Genomic DNA, 20,558 nt, shown 5'->3' with positions numbered 1-20,558 from the left:
GCCTCCTGCTCCTTGAGAATCAGGTGAGTGTGAAGCCTCTTCTCCTCCTCCTTCAGAATCAGGTGTTTTTCCTCAATGTGTGTCTCAGCTGACAGAGTCTGTCCAGGCTCTGGGGTAGAAGCTGCTTCTAATGGGAGAGGGAAGGGGAGAGAAGGTCTTCTGCCGAGAGAGCCTGGGATGTAGTGGCAGTGGCTCCTGGGATTTGAGCTGGGTAGCATATGCTGGGCCAAGAGGCGCCTTGGCTCCTCTATGGTTCGGTGCAGTGCTTCTTCGCATGATCAGACCTGCACGTTCTTCTTCCTCCTCTCCTCTCTTTCCTCTCCTCTCTCCTCTCCCCTCTCATCTTTTCTCTCTTCAGGTGAACCTCTGTCCCAGAGACATGTCCTGCTGCAACCCGTGCGTGCCCTGCCAACCCTGTGGCCCAACCCCACTGGCCAACAGCTGCAATGAGCCCTGTGTCAGGCAGTGTCAGAGCTCCAATGTCGTCATCCAGCCCTCCGCCGTGGTGGTGACCCTGCCTGGCCCCATCCTCAGCTCCTTCCCTCAGAACACCGTTGTGGGCTCCTCCACCTCCGCTGCTGCTGGCAGCATCCTGAGCCGTGAGGGAGTGCCCATCAACTCTGGGGGCTTTGACCTCTCCTGCATTACCAGCCGCTACTGTGGCAGCAGATGCCGACCCTGCTAAAGCTGCTGGGTACTTTCATGAGCAAGAACCTCCCAAGACCTTGGAACATGGTCCTTAAAAGGAGATAAAGCTTCATGGCATTGCATTCAGACCTTTGAACCAATGTTTCCTTCTTCCACTCATCTCTCTCTCTCTGTTTACTCTATTCTTTCTCTCCCTCATGGCTAGCCTAGCTGAGACCTGTTGCTCTCCTTCCCTTTTCAGGGCAGGGAGACCAACACCCTGCAGGACTATCACTGCATTCATGTGGCTGCCCATGGTACTCCCTGTGAGTCACCTCCTTTTCTTCTTGAGACTCAATAAAGTTATGCTGCGTCCAAGGCCAGGCCTCTGAGTCCTTCTTCTTTCTCATGTGGCTCTGCCAATCCAATCAGGCAAAAAATTGGAAGAAGAGGGTGGTGGGACTCCCTGCTTTGCATTTTCTTTTGTTCACTTTCCCTTGGAAGTGCAGAAGACATTCATGGCTAATACACAGCCAATGGCCAGAAGTGAGGAAATGGCTCCAAATGTGGCAGGAGTTTGACTGGGAAACAGTAATTCCTGAGGACAACTGTCAACCTCCTGTGTCTCATTTATTCCCCTCCATGACCTGATCTAGTGTGCATGGCCAGCACAGATGGGCACAAGAAGATGAGTCAGAGGAACCTCATACTATCCTTCAGCATGTGGCAGAGCCCAGCTGCTCTCTAGACATGAATCTGCATCATCATCATTGAACACCAGGATAGAAGGGAGCACAAGGATCACCTGCACTAATGTTTCTTGTCAAAAGCACAGGCTAGCCAAGATGGCCCAGCACTCTGTCTAGCTCAATCTCAAATGTGTTCAATGTTTCAGAATCCACCACTTCCCTGGTTTATTGCAGCTCCAGGACAGCGCCCAGTGTCCAAAGACCGATTTCCTGGCCACCACCCCACCTCTTACAGGCAAAGGGTGACTGGGTAAATGGCAGCAGTGCACAGAGCATCCCCACAGTAGCTTGGACTCTCTACAATCCAGAGGCCCTTTGCCTTTTCATGGCTTGTTTCCGGTACCCATCTTCCCTGAGTTTGTGCTTTCACTGTTCAGGTCAAAATTCAGGTATACTTTTCAATGATATTTGAAAATATCTTTGTAGACCTTGGCCCTCAGTCCTGGCTTTTACTCTAAATCTTGGAATCCCTCTAGTATCCGTGGTGCCCTGTGTGCAGAAAAACAAGTCGGAGGCACTGTTGGGCTCAAAATGATGGCTCATGCTCACAGGGACCCATGGACAACATGAGGTTCTCCGCATGTTCTTCCTGTCCACACTTCAGGACAGAAACACCACCATTACCCATCTCACTGGGTGCTGGGCACTTGCAATGGACAGGACAGGTACTAACCCAAGCGCAGCTGATACGCAAGTGCTGACTCTGCTAGTACTCAGCTTCCTGGGATTCCCCAAGATCTCTGAGGCAGGGCCAGCCCGACCTTCTGTTCCTGTCACTACTGCTCCTCACTTGCACACTAGGGTCTTCCCAGGATTGCAGCCCCTGGCCATTGGAGAGCTGTCCTGCAAGAGACCCTGCATACCCCTGGGAACCACATGGGCACAGTAAAGTACAGGGCTGTGCCCTCATGGTAGGGCATCTCTCCCCGCATCGGGATCTGCAGGGAACAGCACCAGTCTGGGCATGTACACTGGGAGAATGAGTACTGGTCCTAAGCCCAGGAAGGCAAGTTCCCCGCGTGATATTGTGGACCCTCTCTGCCCTGGGCCCAGGCAATGGACCCCAGCATGGAACCTGTGCACACACAAGAGAGCTGTCAGTGAGAAGACCTAGACAATCCAGACACATATCCTTCACTCTAGGTGAAAGTCTCATATGGACCTGCTGATTCACACTTAAGGGATTCTCATTTCTCTTGATCTTCACTGTCTGTATAGAGAAGTTGAAAGGTTCATGTCCCTCTTTGCTATTCCCTGCCTGCAGAGTATGTCTCTTTTGTTGAACAAGTCTGGGAAATGAAGAGGACATTTTCCACGCAGCATTCTGTTTTCTTTGCAAAATATGCCAGTATCAATGCATATAAACTCTTTTGGAATTTGGATTTTCTCTGTGATGACTGTGGTGCAGTGGAGAGGTTTGCTTATTGTGGCATCATAATTGATGCACATCACTGAGAGGATCATTAACTCAGTGATAGCCAGGAAGTCAGGCAAACATGAAAATGACTGTGCCAGCCACTAGGCAACACAGAGGACTTTCTTCAGGACAAGGAAATTCTCCATTATTTTTGATACCAGGTTGCAGGGCTGGCAGGGCAGGCACGGATTGTAGTAGAACGTGCCTCTGGGACAGAGATTCACCTGGGAGCTCAGGAGGAAATAGATCATGAGAAGCAGCATTGCACACAACCACAGAGGACACAAGGCACCTCCTGGCCCAACATATGCTGCCCAGCTCAAATGTCAGCAGCCACTTCCACTTCACTACAGCAGCCACTTCCACTACATCACAAGCTCTCTCTGCAGAGGACATTCTCTCTCCTTCCCTCTCCCATGAGAAGCAGCTTCCACCACAGGGCCAGGACAGACCCTATCAGCTGAGACACACATTGAGGAAAGACACCTGATCCTGAAGCAGGAGGAGAGGAGGTTTCATACTCACCTGCTTCCCAAGGAGAAGTAGGCAAGAGAAGTGGATGAGAGAGCAGAGAGTTGGGCTGCCTATTATAGGAGTTCTGCACTGCCTCAGGCCCAGGCACCCTTTGTGGAAGCAATAATTTTCTGTCAAGCTCGTGTTGGACATAAAACACACACTAGCTAATGGTAGGGGCTGTGTCCTGGTTTCCTGCACTGCTGTCTTTTAATTTCTTAGTTTCTGCCATGTGCTTTCCCATATGAAGACTTCTGTAAGTGCTGGGCACTTGCAGCTTGGACAGACGTCAGCCCAGGCAGAAGTCTCAGCCCAAGTGCTTGTGGTATGCCGTGCAGACAGGTGATGTGCACCTTGGTCATTCCTGTGGGCTTCTTTGTGGCAAAGTTGTTTGGAAATGAGCACGCTGTCATTTTCATGTTGAGAATCACTAGGTCTCACATTTGTGAGATCAGGTCATATGTCATCTTCAGCATCTCTTCAGCAGAATTCCCAGTTGCTAATGTTTTCCTGTCTTTCTGTGACCATACAAATTTTTGCATGGTTCTTGCAGGCCTGCATGAACACACCTGTGTCAGTCTGTACCTGTGGGACCCTCATCATGTGGACATGTGCAGGTCATAGTGGAGGATTCTCCACTAGTTTGTCATAGAATCATAGAATGCTAGGGATTGGAAGGGACCTCAAAAGATCATCTAGTCCAATCCCCCTGCCGGAGCAGGAACACCTAGATGAGGCTACACAGGAACGTGTCCCGGTGGGTTTTGAATGTCTGCAGAGTAGGAGACTAGGAGACTCCACAACCTCCCTGGACAGCCTGTTCCAGTGTTCTGTTACTCTTACTGAGAAGAAGTTTCTTCTCAAGTTTAAGTGGAACCTCTTATGTTCCAGTTTAAACCCATTACCCCTTGTCCTACCATTGCTTGTCACTGAGAAGAGCCTGACTCCATCCTCGTGACACTCACCCTTTGTATATTTGTAAACATTAATAAGGTCACCCCTCAGTCTCCTCTTCTTCAAACAAAAGAGACCCAGTTCCCCCACTCTTTCCTCATAAGGGAGGTGCTTGACTCCCTTCATCATCTTGGTTGTCCCACGCTGGACTCTCTCCTGCAGTTCCATGTCCTTCTTGAACTGAGGAGTCCAGAACTGGACACAATATTCCAGGTGTGGTCTCACCAGGGCAGAGTAGAGAGGAAGGAGAACCTCTCTCGACCTACTAACCACCCCCTTTCTAATACATCTCAGGATGCCATTTGCCCTCTTGGCCACAAGGACACAGTGCTGGCTCATGGTCATCCTGCTGTCCACCAGGATCCTCAGGTCCCTCTCCCCTACACTGCTCTCTAATGGATCATTCCCCAACTTATATTGGAACCTGGGGTTGCTCCTGCCCAGATGCAATACTCTACATTTACCCTTGTTATATTTCATTAATTTTTTCCCCGCCCAGCTCTCCAGCCTGTCCAGGTCACACTGGATGGTGGCACAGCCTTCTGGTGTTTCAGCCACTCCTCCCAGCTTGGTGTCATAGGCAAACTTGCTGATAGTACGCTCTAGTCCCTCATCCAAGTCATTGATGAATATGTTGAACAGCACTGGCCCCAGCACCGACCCTTGAGGCACTCCACTAGATACAGGCCTCCAACCGGACTCTGCCCCATTGACCATGATTCTCTGGCTTCTTTCCTTCAGCCAGTTCGCAGTCCACCTCACTACCTGGTCATCCAGACCACACTTCCTCAGTTTAGCTGTGAGGATGCTGTGGGACACTGTGTCAAATGCCTTACTGATGTCAAAGTAGACCACATCCAACGCCCTGCCATCATCTATCCACCTCGTTATATCTTCATAAAAGGCTATGAGGTTGGTCAAGCATGACTTCGCCTTGGTGAAGCCATCTTGACTGCCCCCAATGACCCTCTTGTCCTTGATATGCCTTGAGATGGCACCAAAGATAAGTCATTCATTACTTTCCCAGGGATGGAGGTGAGGCTGACCGGTCTATAATTACCTGGGTCTTCCTTCTTGCTCTTTTTGAAGACTGCAGTGACATTTGCTTTCCTCCAGTCCTCAGGCACCTCTCCCATCTCCCAAGACTTGGCAAAGATGATGGAGAGTGGTCTAGCAATGATGCCAGCCAGCTCCCTCAGCACCCATGGGTGCATCCCATCTGAGCCCATGGATTTGTGGATGTTCAGATTGCCTAATTATTCCTTAACCCAGTCCTCATCAACCATTGCAAATTCTTGCACTGTCCTGACTTCCTCTGGGGCCTCAGGGGTAGGGGGCTCCTCAGGACAGCCTCTGGCAGAATAGACAGAAACAAAGAAGGCATTCAGTAACTCTGCCTTCTCTGTATCTTCTGTCACCAGGGCACCCACCTCATTCATCAGTGGGCCTACATTGCTTCTGGTGTTAGTTTTATCTGCCACATATTTGAAAAAGCTCTTTCTGTTGTCCTTGACCCCTTGTGCCAGCTTTAATTCTAATGAGGCCTTAGCTTTCCTAGTTGCCTCCCTACATCCCCTGACAACAGCCTTATATTCTTCCCAAGTGGCCAGCCCCTCCTTCCATGATCTGTGATCTGTAAACTCTCCAAGAGTGTTACCCTTGCCAGAAGATGCCCATCTGGAGGTGAATGGTGGTGCTTCTCTTCTGACAGAGAAGTGCTCAGAGAACTGAAATGCAATCTCTTCCTCCTGCATCCTCCCTTTCTTCCTTTACTAACAGGGAGATATGCCAAGAAACCTTGCCTGCCTGTGGAGGCCGTTATCTGTGTGGTGATACCCTGCTAATGTAGTGTTGCTGGTGACTGGGGCGGGACAGCCTCCTCATGTCCATGCCAATGCCAAATACATTTTGCAGCTCATCAGCCTTTTGCTCAGTGTGGCAGGGACCAATGGCTCTCACTAAATGGGTATTGGACTAAAGGGACAGGGTCCCAGGTGTTACCCTGGTTGGAGATGGAGGACAAAATCTCTAGGTGGATCATTTGGAGTCAAAGAGCTTTGAGTCAAACTCCTTTGGTTTTCAACACCAGGTCTTCCATGTGTCTCATTAAAAGCTGAGCCTGAGGGCCCAGCAGCCTTATCTGTGGCTGCAGGGACATGTGATTTAGGGGAAACCACCAGAGAACTGATATATTTTCATTAGCATGTCAGGTGAAGTCTCTCCTTGTTCAGGAAGAAACTGTTGTGCTCTGACCGCAACCCCCTTCTTTTCATCCCACTCTTGTTTAAGAGTGAAACAAATAGAGAAACCTGGAATGAAGGAGGGAAATTGAGTTTGTGAAAAATTGTTTGTGAAGTGGTAAAGGTAGTTTAGTAATTTTAGTAAGTTTTGCTGTTTCTCCCGATCCTGCTGTATTTTTCTTGGTAATAAGTTAAATAAATCTTCCCTAAGTCATGTCTGTTTTTCCCTATCATGTTAATTGGTAAGCAATTCCCCTGCCTTTACATGGATCCATGACCATTTTTACCTTACATTCTTCTCTTGTCCTGTAGAGGAGGGAGAAGGCATACGGCTGTGTGGGTGCCTGGAAACCACACAGTGAACCGTCTTATTGGTTTTGCAACAGTTATGTTAATTAGCCATCTTTGCCTCTATTTCTTGCCTACCCACTCTCAATGTTCCACAGATAGGTCAGTGCACAAGATCTTGGCTGTCTTTCTAGTCCCAGATTTCCTAAGTGTAAGCATCAAAGGCTGTTCCCTGTGATCTATAGACTTCAGAAGAGAAGGGAGCTGGCAAGAGGGGCACTGTACAGTTCTCTCTTGGCATCCTGCAAGGACACACTGCTGTGCAAGGCTGAGTACTGGAAAGAGTCCTCATTTCTACCCTGGCACCTCCATTTTTCCTGTGCACCCAGAGATCTGCCAATGAAAATCCTTTTCCTTTGAGGGTCTGGATTTCGTGCCTCATATATATGGAGGTGTTGAAGGAGTTTCTACAATGGAACTGTTCTTCCCTGCACCTCAGAATGGGATTGAACTTACGTAAGAGCTGCAAAGACAGAGCACGGGTAATCTACTGATCTGTGCTCTCTCTACAGTACCATGGAGGAACTGTCAAATTGCTCATCTGTGTCATCTTGTAGGCCCATGTGAATAACCTTTAGTCCTGGAGATAACTGTCTGAATGGAGTTGGGATGTGCCGTCTGCAAAACACCTTGGCATGTAAACCTGTGTAATGAATTGCTGGGCCTCCACAGGGCACTGTGTGGCTGCGAGGGAAAAAGAGGGGACTTGCCCTCGCGATCCTTGCCCTTGGATGTATTCCATGCCACCTCCTCAAGACTAGTGGGAAGCCAAGGAGGAGGATCTGGGCTCTAGCCAAAGTGATTTCTGCTAACATCCACTCCTTCCACCCTCGTTGCAATCTAATATCAGAGCCTTCTGCCCCAGCACAGCTCCTTCCAGAGCAACAGAAATGGCCCTGAGTGTGTGTGGTGCTGCTAACCTGCCAGGGCCTCCTGCAACAATGGGATCCCCTATGATGACAGCACAAATTGGGATCAGCATCCTTAAGGTATGCTCAGAGGCCAAGGGGAATATTTCTGGACAGAGATACAGCAAGGGAAGGGCTGGTGGTCATTGGCTGTGGAATAGCCAGAGATGTTATCCTCAGCTCCTATGGACAGGAACTGAAGGACACAGACAGCGTGTCCTGCCCTCCCATTCCTCTAGGAATGAGAGAGTCCACCTGCTCACCCATTTGTTCCCTACTGGCATATGTCCTTTCTCTCTGGACAGCTTTAGAGAGCATCCAGAGAGAAAGAACTGGAGAGAGACAGTGTCATCTGATACAACAGATGAATGAATCTAAAGAGGGAAACAAGATTTTTCTGAGGAGGTCACAGTGAAAGGAAAAATTGCAGCCCATGCACAGGATCCACACTGGACCTGCTGTGGTTCACTGGGACTTTTAATTCAGTTGTCCACCATCACCACAGTGGGTGCTGTCTGTATTCTCCCCAGGGCCATGTTGCAGTCCAGAAAAACACCTATGCGCACCCTTCAGGAGGCACTCATTCAGCAGTGCCAAATGTGTAAATGACACCCATGGCACTTCTAATTACCACAGTTGCTCCAAAACCAAGAAGACCTTGAACGGCTTCCAAGGCAACCCCTCAGCTCTTTGCTCTCTACCTTTTCCTCTTTAACAAGACAGGAGGAGAAAGTAAGGTAAAAAGCTTGATGGTCAAGATAAGGACTGGGGAATTACTTACCAATTACTGTCACAGGCAAAACAGGCTTGACTTGCGGAAGTTTCATTTAACTTATTATTTTGGAAGAGATGTCGAACTGATCACAGAAGTCCCTGGGTAATGATAACCTCACAGTCTCTTTACCTGGGCCTCATAAGATGATTCAGTCCAAGAGTAATATTTGAATCGGGGTTCTTCTTGCTTCTCATCAGATCCTTTCACTGTCTTCAGACTGACCCTTTTCTTGTTTAGCTGCAGGTGGTGTTGATTGTAGATGCTTTGTGCTGGCCTTGAGGGTGTCATTTTGCTTGAGTCGATCCTGTTTTGCTCAATAGGGTACAAAACAGGCCTTATTATACAGGTGGTGTTGATGGTCTGTAGCTGCTTTGTTTTGCTCAAATAGCCACAAGTTTGGTAAATGTCAGCAGAACTTTACAACATACAGTTTACAATTTCAGCAAATTTATCTACTAAGTAATGTTAAGCAGACAGGGTACTAAAAATTCTAAGGGATTCATTCTGTTTAAAGTGTACTTCTTTATGGCAAACTATTAATACGAAACTTTAATTTGGCTCATTCAGTGGTCAGTAAAAGATCATTGCCAAACAGCCACGTTTGTCTAGCAGGCAGAGTTCAAGTAGGCTCACTCAGGCTGTCGTATTTATGGAATAAAGTGGTTGGCTCATAGGCAAATCACACACAATGGGAAAGGTCTGCACGAGACTTCTTGCAGCCACAACTTCTTGGTGTTCAGTGTGTCATTCTACTTCCTTGTGGGTTTCCAGAAGGGGTTCTTGGCCCAGCTGCAGCTCAGGCCTTTCCCTCCTTTTGTTATGGTTGTAACTAAGTTTTGTAAACTGTATCCAAGATTCTTACCTTATCTTGAGGCTTTGCAAGTTGTATACAAAAAGAGAACTGAAATTTAGTCCTCAGTCCGTATCTTATCTTGAAAGGATAGGATGTGCTGAGAATGCACATCTAAGAAATCCAAGAATTTTACATGATTTCACAATGAACATAGGAATAGTGCGCATGTGCGGTGACAAAAGGTGAAAAGCACATGGGTGAAGAAGACTCCTTACTTCATCCTGAAGACCACCTGAACAACCACCAGAGGACACTGTACATGCTTAGAGTAGTTCCAAGGTGTTGCAACTGATATTGTGAAATAGTTGTGTAATCTGATTAATATGCAATACATATGTTGTAACCCTAATGAATATGTATGTAACCAAATTGTATAAATGTAGTGGAGTTCGAATCAGTGGTCGAAGCCAGCTTTGGGTGCGAACCCCTGGTTTCCCAGCGCTGAAATAAAAGCACCGCATATAACCACGTCCGTGGTTATGTGTCTCGTTTGCTAACACTTTGGAACCTGAACCCAGCTGCTGCTGGTTCGGTTGTGTGAAATGGAGAAATAAACTTAACAGCAGAGTCAATTACACTGTTAAGCGGCATTCTTTATCTTATCAGTGCTGTGGAGCTCTGGGGATCATTCTTCATAAGTTCTCCGAAGACTGGATGCTCTTGCCTTGCTTATATTCACATAATTATTACATATGCATTACAATTTTTGAAAATTTTGGCATACAATACATCTCTGCTAAGAAATAATTGATGATGTTAGCTATAATTGTTTAGTTTCTTACTTACAATACACCTATTAATTATTAGTTAAATATAAACTAAGCACTCTGCTTCTAAACAATGTATCACTTAATCTTCTGTCTCCCTCTTGTCATGCAGAAGGATTAAAACTTGAAAGATATCCCCTCATTTTGCAGGTGGTCAGAAAGCATTTATCATGTCAATTAATTAATGATGGGTACATCTTTTGTAACTTAACCACAGTATACATGAATATGGCAGCTTCTCTTCATGTGGGGAAGAACAAGTGAATCTGTCACACTCCAACCCGACCAGGTTAAAACACTCTGACATGTTACTTATGGACTTGTTGGTGGACTCAGGGGCATCCGTCACAGCATCCCCTGGATTCTTTTCAGAGACCATCTCTGCAACCTTCCTCCCCCCACTACTGTAGTTATTACAACTTAAAAGAACGAATCCTGCCAGAAATTGCAGGCTGCTCCTCTGAGAAAGATAAGACTGACCTGCAAAACACCTAATCAGAAACTACAGACACTACCGACCTTGAAGCTTTAGATATTTTGAAGACTCTGCAATTTGTTTAGTCTTCTTTTAACACATATCTTGAGACTGTTGGATAAAGTGTCCTTCATCTGAACGTTGCTCATTATACACTCTATGTAATGCAATATGCAAATGTGTAAGCAGTTGACTCTTAGGACTTGCCGTGCGGGTGTGAATGTAGTGATAAGGGTTTGTATAATGGCTGTTACTTTTCTTTCTGGTATACTGGCTTTATTCCAGCATTCAGGCTTGCGCAACTCTGTAAGAAACAATATCTCATCTCTCTATGCTAAATTTGGCTCATTTGCACACACACCGTGTAAAGAACCCTGGTTTTGGGACAACACTACCAAAGCCTTGCCATGTAAGCCTGATAGAGTGAGTTCAACAGATTGTGAGGAAGAATTAGATGAATAAAAATGTAAACAGAAATTTACCAGCCCAGGCTTCATTATGGGATAGATATAGCTTTGAATAATAATAATAAAAAAAAATGGTATTATTACTCTCACTTAATACTTTGGAATAAATGTTCCAAGCCAATGGGCATCTAATGTCCTTGGTAGATCTTGCAGGAAGTAGAAGGGCAGGGTTACAATTTTTGCCTTCTGTTTTGCACAGCCACTGCACACGCCAGACATGAGAGCTATCCCAGTTTTTCCAAAATCCTAAGAAGAACATAGGTCTGCAAGTGTGCACAGAGTTTTCAGTCATCTCACTTGTGTTCTGTCTCAGGCTCCTGCCTCAGATGTGTCTGAGGTCACGCTGGAAAAGGCAAGTCAGTGCATGTACTGGTTTTGTTTGGGACAGAGTTAAGATTCTACAAACTAGCTTGTACGGGACTATGTTCTGGATATATGCTGGAAATAGTGTTTGTAATACCAGGATGTTTGAGCTATTGCTGAGCAGTGCTTACACACACACAGAGAATCAAGGCATCTTCTGCTCCTTAGATAGTCTGGGTAATGAGTAGCCTGGGGATGCACAAAAAGTTGGGATGCGACACAGCTTGGACAACTGACCCCAACTGACCAAAGGGATATTCCGTACCATATAATGTCATGTTCCACAATAAAACTGTGGGCATTAAGTTAGAGGTGCTACAGTTTCTTGGAGACCGGCAGTTTGTGGTGAGTGATTATTTTCTTTTGCATTACTTGATTTTCTTAACTTTATTTTCCTTTATTTTTTTTTGTCATTTTTTCCTTTGTTTTCTCTTAATTCTTTTTTGACTGTTTTTACCTCCACCCATAATATTTCTCTCTTTTAACCTTCTGATTCTCCACACCATCCAAATTGGGAGGAGTGAGGGAGGGGCTATGTTGTGCTTTGATCAAGGCTGGCTTAAACAACAAGAACAGCGTATCAGTGAGTTGAAGACTGGATGATGTCTCATGACAACAACGAGAGTTCAGCAAAGTCCAGCCCTAAGCAAGTGTGTCCATGGAGATGTGACAGGCCTCAGGCCTCATTGGAAAAGGTCCCCTGTAAAGGTCCAAGCTGAGATCAGTGGAGTCCATTTCCAGACACAGGCACAGAAGTGTCACCACCAGACTACTAACTCAGGTTGGTGCTGAGAACAAGAACTAAAGCTTCAAAGCTGCACCCATGGGAAGGGGAGATGGTACTGGCTGCAGCCTCCTGCCAGCACCAACTGGCAATGATCAAAGCAAATCCAACAAAGGGAAGGGAGCAGCTCTCAGCTACTCTTCCTCTAAGTTGGGCTGGTACAAATATCCTCCATCTCACAGCAGGGCAAATTCTGGTCTCCTGTCCTTTTAGTGCAATACCCCTCTGGTTTGAGTTCTCAGTCTCTGTCTCACTCAATACTCGGCTGATGAGCAGTCAGGGAAGGCAGGCTTCTACAATGGCAGAAAAGGAGTCAAGTACCACAGGGACAAAACAGGCTTAGGACAATCTCCTGGTGTTGCCTGAGGACCTGTGGAGTCCTGAATGTGCTGTTAGTGTTGATATACTTTCCAACCATCCCAGTAGAGGCCCACCTGTGTAAAACAATGAGCAACCATCAGAGAGAGATGGGATAACAAGAGAAAAGGATATAGCACATCCTCCCATATGGCAGCACTTAGCAAACAGTTGTGGAACATGAAAGTATTGCCCATTTCCAGACAACTTTTCCACAAAGAAGCCTACAAGAATGACCCAGGTACACATCACCTGTCTGCACAGCATACCACAAGCACTTGGGGTGACACTTATGCCTGTGTTGACGTGTGTCTGCTCTGGAAATCCTGGGGCCTTTCATCCTGGACGTTACAGAAGAGGACTTCATATATGAAAGCACGTGGCAGAAGCCAGGAAATGAAAAGGCAGCAGTGCAGGAAACCAGGGCACAGCCTATACTATTAACTGATTAGCTGGCATGTTTTGCATTCAGTGTGAGCTTGTCAGAAAATTATTACTTCCACAAAGGGAGCCTGGACCTGAGGCAGTGCAGGACTCCTATAAAAGGCAGCCCAACTCTCCCCTCTCTCATCCACTTCTCTCGCCTCCTTCTCCTTGGGAATCAGGTGAGTGTGAAGCCTCTTGTCCTCCTCCTTCAGGACCAGGTGTCTTTTTTCAATGTGTGTCTCAGCTGAAAGGGTCAGTCCTTGCCCTGGGGTAGGAGCTGCTTCTAATGGGAGAGGGAAGGGGAGAGAAGGTCTTCTGCAGAGAGATGCTGGGACTTAGTGGAGGTAACTCCTGTGATTTGAACTGGGCAGTATCTGCTGGGCAAAGAGCTGCCTTGGCTCCACTGTGGTTGGGTGCAGTGCTGCTTCTCATGATCAAGCCCTCATGCTCTGCTTCCTCCTCCCCTTTCTCTCAGGTGAACCTTTGACCCAGAGACATGTCCTACTGCAACCCATGCGTGCCCTGCCAGCCCTGTGGCCCGACCCCGCTGGCCAACAGCTGCAATGAGCCCTGTGTCAGGCAGTGCCAGAGCTCCAATGTGGTCATCCAGCCCTCCGCCGTGGTGGTGACCCTGCCTGGCCCCATCCTCAGCTCCTTCCCTCAGAACACTGTTGTGGGCTCCTCCACCTCTGCTGCTGTTGGCAGCATCCTCAGCTGTGAGGGAGTGCCCATCAACTCTGGGGGCTTTGACCTCTCCTGCATTACCAGCCGCTACTGTGGCAACAGATGCCGACCCTGCTAAAGCTGCTGGCAATGTCCTTGGGCAAGAACCTCGCAAGACCTTGGAACATCATTGTTAAAAGGAGATAGAGATCCATGGTTTTGCATTCAGGGTTTTGTATCATTGCTTCCTTCTTCCACTTGTGTTTCTCACTCTTTCCTTCCCTTATTCTCTCCCCAAGGCTGCCCTAGCTATAAATGTTGGCATCCTTCCCTCTGCAGGACAAGCAGACTGACTCCCTGCAGGAGTTTCTCCTCATCCTTGTGTGTGTCCATGGTCTTCCCTGTGAGACACCTTCTTTTCTTCTTGAGACTTATTAAAGTTGTGCTGCATCCAAGTCTGGGCCTCTGAGTCCTCCTTTGTTCTGAGGCAACTCTTCCAGTCTGCTGCAGGAAAAAGGAGAAGAAAGGGGAGGGTGGGACTCCCTGCAGTGCATTTTATTTTATGCCCTCTCCCTTGTAGCTGAGGAAGACATTCATGGCTACTCCACAGCCAATGCCATTAAGCGAGGAAAGGGCTCCAAAGTGTGGCCAGAGTGGGGTTGGGAAACAGAAATTCCTGGGGACAATCCACACCCTCATCTCTCTCATTTATTCCCTTCCATAGCCTGATCTAGTGTGTATGGGCAACACACATGGACATAGAGAGATGAGATAGAGGAACCTCCTACAGTCCTTCAGCATGTGGCAGGGCCCAGCTGCTCTCTAGACATGCATCTGCATCATCAAACACCAAGATGGGAGGGAGCATAAGGATCACCTGGATGCCCGCTTGTTGGCAAAATCACAGGCTAGACAAGATAGCCCAGGACCCTGTCTACCTAAATCTCAAATGTGCCCGATTGATGTCCTAGAAAACTACAGACTAGCCCACCTTACTTCCATCCCTGTAAAAGTGATGAGAACAAGTCATTCTAGATGTCACCTCCTGTGGCCTTCTGGGTGTAGAAAAGGAACTCCTGAAGGCACTGCTGGGCTCAGAATTATTGCTGAAGCACACAGCACCCCATGGACCATGGAAGGTTCCCCTCATATTCATTCTGTCCACACTTCAGGGCAGAAACATCACCATTATCCATTTCACTGGATGCTGAGCACTTGCAGTGGACAGGACAGGCACCAATCCAAGCACTGTTGAAACTCTTGCGATGACCCTGCTAGTACTCAGCTTCCCAGGCTCCCCCAGAGCTCTGAGGCAGGGCCAGCCTGAACTCTGCTCATGTCACCACTACTCCTCACTGGCAGGCCAGAGTCTTCCCAGCAGTGTAGTCCCTGGCCCTTAGAGAGCTGTCCTGCAAGAGACCTTGCACACTCCTGGGAACAACATGGGCACATTAACATGCAGGGCTGTGCCCCCATAGTAGGGCACCTCTGCCTACACTGGGCTCTGCAGGGAACAGCACCAGTCTGGGCAGTTAAACAGGGAGAACCTCACATGCTCACCTTGGGAGGGATGGGAAGCCCCGGGAAATGAGATCAATTACAATTACTTTGTCATGGCCCAATACATGACCAGAAGGACTCAGCTACCCAGACAAGAGTGAAAGAACAAAGCTGTGGTGGGTTAAATCTATTATTTCTGTTTCTGTTAGAGAGACAAAACAACCCCCGTTTCTGACTGAGACAACCAACTTACCCCATGTAAAGGTCTGAACATACCTGGGCTGAGGTGTGCTTTGTAGACTAGAGCAGAAAGGACGTGGCAGAGTTCTGACCAAAAATTCTGCTCTATCGGAACTCACCATTGTCATAACAACACTGACTCAAGTTGCACATAATTGGATATGTGACAGTTCCTGGGTACACTGGATTATTAATTGCCTCATTCTTAATTTCTTACTGCAAATGCTGAAACGTGCCTGTTAGGTCTAATACTGCTGGATGGACATTTCATCAACTGAGACTGGGAAAAGGAGACAATGCTGGGTGAGAAGTGAGACAGCCACTAAGCTGATCATTGCTCAGAACCACGTCCAATGAATTAATTCATGAAAACATTAAAGAAATTATACTTTGTTTGCAAGTGACAAAAACCACAGCAGGGAGTCCAACTCTCTCCTTCATCCACTTTTTTCCTGCAGCAGACTGGAAGAGTTGCCTGAGAACAAAGGAGGACTCTGAGGACCAGGCTTGGATGCAACACACCTTTAATGAATCTCAAAAGGAAAAGGAGGTGGCTCACAGGGAACACCACTGGCAGACACAAGGATTTGGTGAAACTCCTGCAGGGTGTCAGTCTGCCTGCCCTGCAGAAGGAGGGAGGCCAACAGGTAGGCTGGCCTTCTTGACAGAAAGAACAGTGGAAAGAGAGAGAGATACGAGTGGAAGAATGGAGCAATGGTTCAAAGCTCTGAACACAATGCCATGGAACTCTATCACCTTTCAAGTACCATGTTCCAAGGTCTTAGAAGGTTCTTGCCCAAGGACATTGCCAGCAGCTTTAGCAGGGGCGGCATCTGTTGCCACAGTAGCGGCTGGTAATGCAGGAGAGGTCAAAGCCCCCAGAGTTGATGGGCACTCCCTCACAGCTGAGGATGCTGCCAACAGCAGCAGAGGTGGAGGAGCCCACAACGGTGTTCTGTGGGAAGGAGCTGAGGATGGGGCCTGGCAGGGTCACCACCACGGCGGAGGGCTGGATGACCACATTGGAGCTCTGGCACTGCCTGACACAGGGCTCATTGCAGCTGTTGGCCAGTGGGGTGGGGCCACAGGGCTGGCAGGGCACGCATGGGTTGCAGCAGGACATGTCTCTGGGAAAGAGGGTTGCCTGGAATAGAAGGTAGGAGGAAGTAGAGCATGTGAAGTTGATCACGAGAAGCAGCACTGCACCCAGCTGCTGTGGAACCAGTGCACCTCCTGGCCCAACATACACTGCCCATGTCAAGTCCCAGAAGCCACCTCCACTAAGTCCCAGCATCTCTCAGCAGAAGACCTTCTCTCCCCTTCCCTCTCCCATGAGAAGCAGCTCCCACCCCAGGGCCAGGACCGACCCCCATCAGCTGAGAAACACATTTAGGTTGACACACTTGATCCTGAAGAAGGACAAGAGGCTTCAAACTCACCTGATGCCCAAGGAGAAGGAGGCGAGAGAAGTGGATGAGAGAGCAGAGAGTTGGGCTGCCTTTTATAGGAGTCCTGCACTGCCTCAGGCCCAAGAACCCATTGTGGAAGTAATAATTTTATGACAAGCTCATGTTGAATGCAAATCACGCCAGCTAATCGTATGGGCTGTGTTCTGGTTTCCTGCACTACCGCCTTTTCATTTTCTGGCACCTGGCATGTGCTTTCCCATATGAAGGCTTCTTTGTGGCAAAGGTGTTAGGAAATGAGCAACACTGCAATGCGTGTGGCCAGATGCCCAAGGATTGTGTTTGAGAGGTTGTATCATATGTGGTCCCCAGCATCACAGCACAGTCCCCACTTGCTGATATTTTCTGGACTTTCTGTGACCATACATATTTTTGCACAATTCCATGCAGGCCTGCAAGAGCACACCTGTGTCAGTCTGTACCTCTTTGACAGTTATCATGAAGACATGTGCAGGTCATAGTGGGGGACTCTCCATTGGTATGTCCACGGGCACTGTAGAGCAGCAGGTTGCCCTTGCCAGAAGGAGCCCATCTGCAGCTGAATGGTGATGACTTTGTCCTGGCAGAGAGGTGCTCAGAGAACTGAAATGCAGTCTCCGCCTCCTCTTCCTATCTCTCCTGCTTTACAGACAGGGAGAAATGCCAAGAAACCCTGCCGAGCTGTGCAGGCCATTGTCCCTGCAGTGATACCCTGCTGATGCTGTGTTGCTGGTGAATGGGGTGGGAAACAGTCTCCTTACGTCCTTTCCAATGCCAGATTCATCATTCTCTCCATTTCTGGGCCTCCTGGTCTAGACCATCACCAGTGGCTTTAGCAAGGGGAACACCTTCTGCTGTCATAGTAGAGGCTGGTAATGCAGGGGAGCTTTTGACCAGTGGGGTTAAGCTGCAAGGCTGGCAGGGCAGGCACTGGTTATAACAGGACATGTCATGGTGCTGGTAGTTCACCTGGGAGAGAGGGCAGGGAGGAGGAAGCACGCAGGAACACCTGAGGAACAGCCTGAAACCCCACAAAAAGGAAGACAAGTCACCTGCTGGATGGGAAGTTGGAGGTTCTGCAGGGGGAACAAGGTATTCTTTGCCTGAGCCCAGCAGGGTCCCTCAGGTAGAAACCAGGCCCAGGGATCCTCCTGCAGGACCTATAGCCACAAAGCCACCTCAGCCCAGCCTTAGCCTCTCTCCATGACAAACCATCTCTGCCTTCTCCCACAACCACAATCTCAGAACACTAACACAAGACCAAGGATCTGATATCAACTGATGTCCTTGCAGGCTGGACCCTTTCCTATAGGAGGAGGAGGAGGAGAAGAGGGAGTTCCCATTCACCATGTTGTTAAGGTGAAGGAGGTGACTTCAGAGAGCAAACAGTTGAAATGGCTTTTCTATTGTCTTCACGTGGCCTCAATCTCAAACACAGCTGCTGCATAAGCCACAATTTCCCTGCATTCTCTTAATGAATGGTTACATTGCAGGTAATGTCATGACACGTGCCGCTGTTTCCCTTTATGCTGCCTTTGATTTCCCGCTTTATGACAAGGCCTCACAGTGCCCTGTCAAGGGTGCTTGGCTAAGTGAGAGTAGCTCTGGAGAGACATTTTGGACAGGGCTGCTGCAGTGTCTCCTGAAGGGGTGGACCCAAGGGTTTTGCTGGACTTCAGCATGGGCCTGGAAAAGATATGGACAGAAGAGCTTTTCTGTGATGGGGGCCAAATGAATTGAGACCCTGTGTGCTGGCCCTGAGACAAGCCTGAATTTCCTGGTGTTGCTGCTTTACCTTGTGGTCTTTCCCCACAGTTTCTTGATGTGGGCCAGGTACAGAGCAGGGCACAGTCAAGATCCCCAGCCCAGTCAGTCCAGACATGCCGTCATATGTCTGCCTCTGAGGAGGGATGGACCATTTCCCAGGTCATACTGGGAAGCCTGAGTAGGGTCTCCCTGCCATTGGGTGGGGAAGAGGAAGTGCACTGTGGTGTGAGCTTGTGGGGTGCATCTCAGTGCTGTCAGAGCAGGGAGGCAGCAAGGCTGAGGAAGCAAAAAACAGTGTCACTGGTGTTTCTAAGAAACTAAACCTCCTGAGAGAGGGATACTGGGGGTAGCCTGTAAGGACTGGCAACAACCAACTGAACTTGGCAAAAACCTCATGGTCAGGGCATGTAACTGCAACTTGTCATGATGAAAGGCTTTGTCTGGTAAATGCCAATCCATTTTGCCAGAATACTTGCTTTTCAGAAAAGCTTTTCAGAGGAGAGCCAGTAGATGGTTTCCCCTGTGTGGTGATGCTAGCTGTTGCTGGAGTTCCCCTTTCCTTCCCTACTCCTTGGTGCCCAGAAGCTACATCTCCTGCATATCAGCCATGGCCAACTGGCTGGGAACCAGTGTTTTGAGTCAGTGTCTCACTAGAGTCTTGTAAAGAGACCTTATGGCACAGCTGGCCTTCTCTAGTGCTGCTGGCACTAGGGATCCTCAGCTCTTTCCAGTGTCGGTGCTCTTTACTGGTGCCATTGTCTACATGCCTCACGTTCACCATCTTCCTCCTCCCAGGTTCCCGAGGCTCTCATTCCTTCTCCCATAGGTCCTGAGTCTGGACAAGTATCAGTCATGGACCAGGTGAATCCTGTCACCTCAAAGCTTTTACAGGAGTAAGGAGAAGGAACCCTGTGAAACAGCTGAGCCCTTCTGAGGCTACCTGGAGCCAACATGAAGTAAGTTGTTCAGAATTGGGCATTCTCCTCATTGAGACCAGAATGCTGTGGCATTGGCTCTGCCCTCTGTAATAACAATAGGCTGAGACTGTGCCAGAGACTGGGACTGGCACAGAGGGGTGTCAATGATGGCTTTGGGTTGGTCAGGCACAACTGTGTACACACACACATGCACATAAGCAAACATGCTCACGTGTGCACCAAGATACACAGAGATGCACAAAGGCAAGCAAATGTGCACTAGGCCAGAGACATGCAAAGAAACAGGCATGTACACAGAAAAATGGTCTCACTAGAAGCAAACAGGTGTGTGCTGAGCCAGCCAGCACGTAGCAATGAATGGGACTGAGGAGCAGTTGCAGATGTTCCCTCCAGCGTAAGAACGGGGCACTTTAAGCAGGACAGATGCACTGGCAGCATTGCTTGGATTAGTCTCAGGGATCCATGGACTGCCCAGAGAGAGGAGGGTGTCAAAGAGTTTCACAATGTCCTCCTGAGGGCAGCTTAGGGTGAAAGAGAGATGAAAACAGAAAGTGCAGCCCAGCTGTGTGGGAATTCAGACAGCAACTGACTGCTGAAACAAGCTGGGAGGGAATCAGAGAGGACAGTGCACGCACTCACAGGAGCTCTTTGGGGATGAGCCAAGGATTGCAGGGCTGGGAGCAGCTCAGGCTCTTCCTGTAAGTAAGATCATTAAATAAAAATAAGCCACCAGAATTCCTGAGGCTGAAATTACCTACCTCCACTGGACCCCTCTGGCACTTCCACCTACACTGACACATCCCTCACCTGGAAATCTGGAGACCTCTCATCCCAGCACTGAGAAGAAGCATGCATGAGGGAATGGGCATAAACTAACAAGAAATACATGCTGACATGTGTGCAACCTGGAAAGCCCAGAGCCTCTAATCCTGGCACTTACAGAAGCCTTCATATAGGAAACTATGTGGCAGAGGCCAGGAAA

At 48.4% G+C, this 20,558-nt stretch overlaps 1 protein-coding gene across 1 annotated transcript; it reads left to right on the top strand.

Annotated features, from left to right (window-relative positions):
• Positions 1 to 13,519: 13,519 nt before the first annotated feature.
• Positions 13,520 to 13,825, top strand: LOC308050067 (feather keratin Cos1-1/Cos1-3/Cos2-1-like; the record flags this gene model as incomplete). The annotated part of the gene is made up of 1 exon (XM_080359993.1): positions 13,520 to 13,825. The coding sequence occupies one exon, from the start codon at positions 13,520 to 13,522 to the stop codon at positions 13,823 to 13,825; it is 306 nt and encodes a 101-aa protein (XP_080216119.1).
• Between the last annotated feature and the right edge of the window lie 6,733 nt (positions 13,826 to 20,558).

The sequence above is a fragment of the Nesoenas mayeri genome (genome assembly GCF_963082525.1).
Source record: "Nesoenas mayeri genome assembly, chromosome: 26".
NCBI lineage: Eukaryota > Metazoa > Chordata > Aves > Columbiformes > Columbidae > Nesoenas > Nesoenas mayeri.
This window is presented reverse-complemented; position numbering and strand designations above follow the sequence as displayed.